Here is a 9,643-nt window from a genome sequence, read left to right as displayed (position 1 = left end):
GAAATATTCACATCCGCTTGCAATTTGGATGATATAAAAAAAACAATTTAAGGAAAAGATGAAAAAAATAAGTGTAAGATCAGTGCGCCGTGTGCACGTATTAACTGAAAAATGATGGAACATTCGAATGGAACAATTGACTGAATTCGACTGAAATGTACAAAGTTTATTAAAATGCTTTCTCTTTAAAACGGTGCCATGTTATGATTTCTTAAGAGTTAAAGACGAAACAAATTGTTGAAAATTCTGATAAAAACATAATTGCAAAAAAAAAACAAAAAACTGGACATTGTGTTTTTTTCTGTAATTTTGTTTCCATTTCACCCAATGCCCAATGCGGACGGGTAATAGAACAATATAAAATATTTTATGAAAGTACTTTTGATCGTGTAATGAAAATTTGTATTAAAATCTCTCGATGGTAAAGTGAGCGCATGGTGTGTGTATATGTATGTATATTATATTATGTGCGTGTATATAGATTAACGGAATGTTATGTATTATCTGTAAGTAGATACGACTTTTGCTTGACGATGTTATTATTTTCAATCGAATCAAACATTTCTCTGATGTCGACAAGATGTACCAATGTTTTGCTTCTTGCATATATATAGTGAGAGATATATATTTATATATACATAAATGATACACAATACCAATGCGATCAGAAAGAAGAATTGTAATACGGTAAGAGACTAGAAGAAAGGTTGAAGTGGGGTACAGACAAACAGGTACCATATAAATTGGATGTACATTCTGCAAAAGATATCACATCATCCTTAAGTCCATTCGGCATCAGTACAGATTTGGTCAAAAGTTAAAGTACCAAAAAAAATCTAAAAACAACAAACAAACATTCTTTAAATCCGATAAACGGAAAGCGAAATTTTTCTTAAGTGTTCGATATATTACGTTGCATAAAAGCTCCGGCATGGCTTTTATTAAAACTTTATACGGGATATTTTGTGTTGTGGCTGTCGTAGCGGCATTACCAACGGAAGAGACCAGAGGACATTCAAGGAATTCGGTTGGCTCGGAAAATGATCTTATGGATAGTATATACAGCGATTGTTTGCGAAAAGATTCAGTGTCATGTGTGAAATACAAACTGTTTTCGTTCGTTGACAAAATGATTGGACAAAAGGATACATTTGCGTTGACTGAAGGTGTAACCGTTGTTAAAACATCTGGTGCTGACAGTGAAGGTGCCCCACGTGCATTATCTGGTGACGATTCAATGGAATCGCTGGTAATGAGCCGACTTCAAAACTTCCTCCAAACGCACACCATCAAAGTCGATCTGAAAGGATCCGATATCGTATCAGCTGTATCATCAACTGGCCGCGCATTGGAAGATGTATCCGAAAACATTTTCGGTGACGATCAATCAGCCGTGTCCGAATCCCGAGGCAAGAAAAAGAAGGCCGCCAAAATTCTCGGTCCATTGTTGTTGGCATTGGGTCTGAAGGCAGCCGCTCTGTTGCCATTGGTGTTGGGTGCCATTGCATTGATTGCTGGCAAAGCATTGTTGATCGGTAAAATTGCGCTCGTTTTGTCGGCGGTCATTGGATTGAAGAATTTGCTGAAAAATGAGAAACATGTCACGTACGAAGTGGTAGCTCATCCACATCACTCGTCCAGTCATTCGTCCAGTCACGGTGAAGCGTACGGATCAGGTGGATCGGGATTCAGCGCTGATATTGGTGGCGGTGCCGGCGGTTACGGCAGTTCTGGCCACGGCGGATGGGGACGATCAGTCGATGCTCAAGACTTGGCCTTTAATGCTCAAAAACCATAAGACATAGACTTAAGAAACTTGATTTTTCCTCAGTAAAATAAGAGTAAGTGCATTTTCATCACTCTAAGTACCACAAATACTCGGAGTCGTGTTCAATGAATTATTTTTGTTGTTTACTTTGAAACGTAAAACGAATTATTTAATTTATATAAATTATTTATAATTTTAATTTATTTTCTTAACTTATTATCAGCAAACAAACGAAGAAAAAAAGAAGAAGAACATAACGATGTTATAGACTTAGTAAGCTATACAAGTAGCGTTGTTTTTGTCTCTATTATAGAAAAAAGAGAAGATAATCTTAAATGTTATCTGAAAACACTCTCTGTGTAAATAACCAAACAAATTTTCTAATTATTTTTTTATTATTTTCATTTTTTATCTTTTCACACCAATAATCTGTCCTCTTTTTTTCAGTTCATTTTGCATATCAATAGTTACAACACTTAACGCATTTTTTTCTCGATTCTTTTCTTCTTTTATTACTTTCACTTCAATCTTGAACTTGTTTTCACCGCTTTTCTTCTTTATATTTTTTTCCCCCGATCAATCAATAAAATTTTTGTCATTTAGTCGCCATAACTTGCCATAGATTTTGATTTCACCTTCACTATACTTTAATTTTATCACACCATATTCTACACACAAAACAAAAACTGTATTTTTCTAGTGAAATTCTTTTTTTTTATAATAAAATGAAATTTTTAAATAAAATAAATCAAAAAAAAAATTCGTCTTTTGTATTTTCATTTTCTTTTTCATCAGCCTTTTGTCAACAGCCGATCAACAACAGTATAAGATATTCGGAATCCAATTGTGATATTCGACACATTCATTAAAAGATAATATTTGATAAACGCTTTGTTTAGCTGGACTGGATCTCACTGTTCGATTTTATTTATTAACGAATCAAATTACATTTTGAGAATAAACAGAAAGAAAGAAAGACGAAGATGAAAAAAAAAATCTACATATAATCGTTGAGAAGATGATAATGATGATGATGGGTACATGTATGATACGTACATGTTCGTGTAATGTAATCATAAAATAAAATTAAAAAAAAAAAACCGATGAGTGTAATTATATAAAATATGTCTTGCTCTCATTTGGGTCACTAGAGCAGTGCACTTCGGATTGTGTGTACCACTGCCAACCCAAGAGATGCTATAATTTATTCATTCAAAGTAACATATAAACTCTTTATTTTGTGTGGTTTTTTTCCTTCTTCTTCACAGCATGCGATATAAAATAAGATCATACTCACAAGTATACGCCATTTGATACATGCTAATGTGAATATCAAGCTAATTTCATACATGAGAGAGTTAAAAGAAATAATTTTTTTTATTGGTTTTAATGCAAAAGAAATGTCTTCTCGTGTATGATATATATACCTGCATATTATATGCTATTGACGCTACAAAGTTTTTATAGTTATATGAAAACACAATGTATATTTATACCCCACATCCACAGCTCGCATCGTCTCTGATATGAGTGTTAAAGCAAATGGATCTAAAAAAGATGATTACATTTCTTTTTCTTTTTTTTTTCTTTTTATTTTCCATCCGTGGACAATTTCTCACATTTTCGCCTATATGTACGAGCAATTTCTTGCACGTACACAGTTTATTAGCGTAATGTCCAGCAAGTAAATTCATACTGACATGATTTTTGGTTTTATGTGATTGTGTTTTATGCTCTGTTTACTCAAATATAAAATAATTTTTTTTTAAAAGATTTTTGTTCTTATTTTGTGTTATGTGGCTGTTTTGAATATATAGCGGTTTAGAGAAATTAGGTATACAACATGCTGCTGTATGTAAATAAATTGTATCAGTCATATCAAGCAATATAATGCGTCTGGAAACACATAGCAAATTGCTAAATTAATCTTCTCATGCTAATAAAATTGAAGCGAAGAAAATGAATAAAAAAAAATTAAATGAAAGTTGATTAAGATGATGAGTACATATCTCGGTGCGTAATTACAATCACTTACATGTAATTTTTGTTGTTGTTAGAAAAATGGAAGTGTTAAATACACACACGCACCTGATATTTTTTTGAATTAATTATCACCGTTTTTCCGTCTATCAATATGTTTTATATTGGCAGGGTAATTAGAGATGGTTTTTTCGAAGCGAAAGAAACGAAGAGAATTTAAAAAAAATGAATTGAGTAATTAAGGTTACATTTTTTTATTTAATTTTTTTTTTTCATTAAAACAAAATCATTGGCGAAAAAAAACTTTCGTCCGTACGGTTGTTCTTCTCCATGGTGAAACATATGCCAAAAAACACTCTTTGCGCAAAATAATGCGAGGTATATAAAATACAAAATGTGTGTGTACAAACATAAAGCATAAAATGTAATTGCAATCTCTTTGTAACGTATATATTTTTGCCAAATGTATCACAGGCATCTTTTTGTTTGTTTGTTTGGTATGGATTTTTTTGTTGTTGTTGCGGCTGTATGGTGAATATTACATGCCGACCCGTATAGAAGAGCTTAGGAATGGATTGAATTCGAAACTCGTTTTCCATGTTTTCGTGATCTTAAACACTCTTTCACCAGGTATAGATTAGTGTGCAAAATAATTGTATTTAAATGTTCAATTGGTAAATTTATCCCATAGGCCCAATATGCAATGTATGCATCCAGAAACTTGTTGAATCCCAAAATTATGTCAAGCAACAGTTATCTCTTAAAATTGATAGAGATGCTTCGTAAACATTATATTTTCTTTATTAAAAGCGAAAAAAAGGCTGCAAAGTACAACCAGTAAAAAAACGATCTTTTCAAAAAACAAATATTTACAATAAATAAAAATCATCAATTAAATTACGTCCTAAGGTCCCTAAAATGCAACTAGAATTTCTTCGTTGAATCGCAACGGAAACCTTCTGTAGCAGGTAGTCCATAGAGCGCGGTTCCCCAGAAGCCTTTTGCATTAATGATCAAAATTTCTTTATAAATGTTTTTGTCTCAGGACCCATGCTACCTAGTGATTCAAAAGCAATGGGTGTGAACAAATAATTATCTTTTAAACAAATGTAATGATTGTGCTTAAATCTTTCGGCATTATCAGCAATCGAACCAGCTTTTTTGGATGACTGATTAACATAAGAAGGGGCTAGGGTGTCTCTAATGGTTACATCCCACAAAATAGGTCTACCATGACTCCATGGAATTAGAGTCATACCATCCGGTCTTTTCCCGTCATCTCTTGAAATTCCCGGAGGCTGTACTAAATTCGGAAACCCTGCAGAAGAAAATGCACAATAAAAGATTTTGTTAACTTCATCATGTCCAGGAATCCATCCTCCGCTTTTATTGCAAGATAAACCATGTAAGCCATCCTTCTTAACGTTTTTACCACAAAGACCTTTTTGTTCTTCGCGTAATTGATAACCTAGTCGAAGACCAACAGCAATTCGTGCAGAATTGTTATCTAATAATAAGCCTAACTGACTCGATGGAACTACTTGTAGCCACTTTGAAGATTCTTTAGTAGATGACGCAAGCAATCGAGCACGAGCAGTTAGCTCACTAGAATCCCAATTCTTTTGCACTTTCTTATGGGCATCATTATCTGGAAGAAAATCCTCCATCAAACGTAAAATGTCGTCATTAATTATTCGTAAATTAGATTTTTCAAGCAATTTGTCTGACAGATCGGTGTTGAGGAATTTCGCGCCGCGTCATTCACAATAAACCACAAAGTGACATTTTCCTTATACAAAATATGTCATTTTGTCAATTATTGTGAATGACGCGGCGCGAAATTCCTAGCAACCGACAGATCGGATGATGAATATACAGAAGACAAATATGCTGGCAATGCCAAATCCTCTACTTTCCTAATACGCATACCTCCAAAAGATAAAGGCAGCTAAACCTGATCCCACGAAAACCCATCCATCTTCGTATTAGTAATAACTTCGAGTGTAGAACGGAAGATCTCGTCTACAGCTTTTAGTTTATCTAACAATAAGAAAGATCTACAAGAGCGCAAGAGACAATTAAACCTACAGCTAATCAAGGACTTCCTAAAAACACACAAAGCAGGATGAACATCCATCAACTTCAAACGATCGCACATCAAACTAATTGACTCAATCTTAGACGAAAACATCCTCTCTAAACCTAATTCGAAAATCGGTGAGCCTAAAATCTCAAGTGAAGACTCATCAACTTTCTTAATCCCTGGCAACAACGCTGAAATGTCAGCGTACATACGAGCCTCATCCTCAGCAGAAGCGTTAACAAAAAACACCTCACACTTGTTCGTAAACCACATATAACATTTGGGAAAACGTATTCAGCAGAAAATTGCGATGATGTAGGATACCAACACCTTCGTTCTTGAACAATTTAAAAAAGTTACGATTTGTTTCCATGACCAGACCTACCAGAGCGTATGAATAAAATAATAACGTAAAAATGACTTCTTTATTTGTCCTAATCCTCAGAACGAATGAAACAAGAAACAATTTGTTATTACATGGCCTAATATGATTACTTTGAATTTATGTAAATGCCTCCTTCAACAAGATCTAGTAAAGGCTAGTCTTATTCCTCTTATACTATGGGAGCTTTCATGTTTTTAATAAGTTATCGGCTGCTGCATCACATTGCAATTTATTTGGAGAAACTTTAAAATAGATTTGTAGCCACTAAGATTCAGATGATGCACCAGAAAGCTTATGATTTTGAAATTTGTCATTGCAAAGGACAGCCTTTAACAGTTGCCCAAGCAAAAACGTTATTCGCAAAAGGGTGTCTGGGGTCAACTAACTGTTTTTGCAAAAAATGCGTTTAGGAAAACTTAAAAACATAGCTGTAACGTCGACTTACTGAACACTCGATGAAACAAATGGTTCAACAAACGGAGTATTATAGGGGTAGAGAAATTCGACATGTTTTCTAATTTGGGAGTTATTGTAATTGGTCCACAACAATTTCGTTGAACAAATAAACGTCTAGATTTTTATTTTCTGAATTTTGGTTAGGCATGCGATCGCACCAAAAATAAAACATTAAAAAATCTAGATTCTCATTTGTTAAAAATCATTTACAAACCACGACAACTCCTAAAACAGAATTCATGCTTTAAAGCATGTCGAATTTATCCTTTCTCTGCCTTTACAATAGGTTGTTTGGGACAATAAAAAAGGAAATTCTTGGGAAGGTTTAGAAAGAAAGGCGGTCGAACAAAGCTCTAAAATCTAGTACAGTCCAGTTGATGACTGTGATGATTAAAATATCAAAAGTGCATGTGTTAAAATAAAATAGCCAATAGGAATTTATGGGACGATTGGGCGAGCGTTGACAATTTAATTGATAGCTACGATCTTACTCCTTGAATATTATTTACGTTGGAAAGTGTAGGAGACGAAAACTTTTTTGATTTCAAACAAGAAAAAAATAAAATCACGATTTTCGTTCCAGAGATCACTGATGGCAACTTTAGCGTTCCACATAAACTGAGGACAATGTGATCTGAAGTTCATGTGAAGTCATGGAATGTGTCTTTCGAAAGTTACTGCTATAACCCCACGGAATTCAGTGTTACCGGACGAAGTCTCTACCTTCAATTTACTTCACCTTCTTAATGATTTCAATGCACCATAGCAATGGTCAAGTTCAAACAATTTCAAAACCTACTTGCTATATATGAAGAGTAGCTCTGAATGTATTTCTAAATGAATTTCAATGAATTTTTGCAGATTAATTATACTAAATAACAAAGAGAAATGTGCGAAAACAAACATTTTTGAGGAGAATTAATGAAAAATTTGTTAGAAATTTGATGAATTTTATGAATTGTGATCATTTGCACGAGGAAATATAATTTACTGGAAGCAAGCGAATACGTATATAAAGAAACATTGTTATTGAGATAGCCATCCGTTAACGAGAGCATAAATGAAGTAAAAGATTTTGCATCAAATACTTTAAAGAAATAAGTTTACAGATTCAGTAATTATTATCTACCGTTACAAGATCTCCGTTCCTAAATTACATGTCAGCTACCCTACAATTCAACATTACTCTACAAATCACACAAGATCATCGTCCCTTTCATAGTGATATTCGTTTTCAAAAATGATTTGCATTTATTTTGTTATCTTCAAACGAATCGATGATTAGTCACAGTCAGTCTCTTCAGCATCTTTATCGTTACGTTGTTCGTACAATGCACGGTATCAGTAAAACATCAATTTCATTCGCCTATAGCAAAAAGATCATCTGAACTATTTGTTGAAGTTTCTAAATTCTGAATTCGCAAGCAATTTTTATCCCAATACTATTTGTAACATTAGATGATAGATATGAGTGCCCCATAATCTTATGATGACTGATAACTGCTACAATATTAACATAATTTTGCAAATGAAATCAGATTGAAAGGTACGTAACTATAACCATTTACAAATGTAATACTCTAGCTTGTGTACTGATTTCTCCAAATTAATCCGCATTCAGTTCACTCATCTGAAATGATTCGATTTAACGGCTAAAAAGCATTATAGAGATTTGGCTGATGAAATTTATTAAAGATCCAACGTTTCATAGATTGTATGTGCTGATAATAAATTTTGATTCTATGTGCAAAATTGATCTAAATATGATCCTAACTACCGATGTTGACATTTTGACAATGAGTAAAGATACTCTACACATAGAATAACATAGATATTGAGGCATTAAGAGCTTCCGAGCGTACGCTGAAATTGTAGCCTACATTTCTGCGTTTCGAAATTTTTGATCGCTGATATCTTTTTACGAGAGCCCTTTTTGAAAAATGTACGACCACATTTTCGAGTAAAAATATGTCAGTTTTGAATAAAAAATAAAATTGTCTGTGAAAGTTCCATGTGCTTTAAGAAAAGTGTACCTTTGATGCAAATTTGGGGCATTGGTACAGTTTTCTCAAAGCACATGAAACTTTCACAGACAATTTTATTTTTTATTCAAAACTGACATATTTTTACTCGAAAATGTGGTCGTACATTTTTCAAAAAGGGCTCTCGTAAAAAGATATCAGCGATCAAAAATTTCGAAACGCAGAAATGTATGCTACAATTTCACCGTACACTCGGAACCTCTTAATGCTGGTAGTTTGCTCTTATGAAAACCTGGCAGTTAACATAACTACTAGATTGACTACTTTTGATGATTTTTTCTTTCGGTCGTGATCTAATCTTAAAAACATATCGTGGGCAACATTACAAAATCTATTACATTTGAACTTAAGTTTCCAAACAGCATTTTCCTGTGAGCAACAATACCACAGACTTCAATATTGGCTGCTGCGAAGTGCGTTTGTAATCAACGAAATGCTACCAGGCCCGGACTGGCCATATGGTGAATTCGAGGATTTCCCGATGGGCCTTTTGGATTTTTGTATGAGAATTTTTAGTTTGTGGGCCTTTTTAAATTGAGTTGCATGGAGCCCCCAATGGGCTTTTTCGAGCCAGTACGGTACTGAATGCTACGTTTTAACATTTATGCCTAAAACGCGGCTTCATGTATTCCCCGCTATATCGTTTTAATATTCGATGAACGGTTAGTGTATAACGATGCCATCTGTTACTACTTTTGTTTAATAGTTATTTATGACATCGAGTGCGAAGTACTTTATTAGGCTCTAGATGTGTAATTATGGCACGAGGCCGCAGGCCGTGTGTCATAATACACATTGTGAGCCTAATCAAGTACTTCGCACCGAGATCCATACAACGTTTTATGCAACAGAGGGATCTTAAGTTCGGCGTTTTCGAACATTATTATCTCGAGTTGCGTAAAGTATCGTTTTTAGTGTTTGATAGAAAA

At 33.9% G+C, this 9,643-nt stretch overlaps 1 protein-coding gene across 1 annotated transcript; it reads left to right on the top strand.

Annotated features, from left to right (window-relative positions):
* The first annotated feature begins 756 nt into the window (after window positions 1-756).
* On the top strand, window positions 757-2,445 carry LOC119069254. Its single transcript, XM_037173308.1, has one exon. It carries the CDS (start codon window positions 932-934, stop codon window positions 1,796-1,798), a length of 867 nt encoding a protein of 288 aa, XP_037029203.1. The 5' UTR covers window positions 757-931; the 3' UTR covers window positions 1,799-2,445.
* Window positions 2,446-9,643: the final 7,198 nt, after the last annotated feature.

This window comes from Bradysia coprophila (assembly GCF_014529535.1).
Source record: "Bradysia coprophila strain Holo2 chromosome X unlocalized genomic scaffold, BU_Bcop_v1 contig_26, whole genome shotgun sequence".
NCBI lineage: Eukaryota > Metazoa > Arthropoda > Insecta > Diptera > Sciaridae > Bradysia > Bradysia coprophila.
This window is presented reverse-complemented; position numbering and strand designations above follow the sequence as displayed.

Coding starts and splice junctions, on each gene's coding strand:
- LOC119069254 (XM_037173308.1), top strand. CDS start 932: ATGGCTTTTATTAAAACTTTATACGGGATATTTTGTGTTGTGGCTGTC.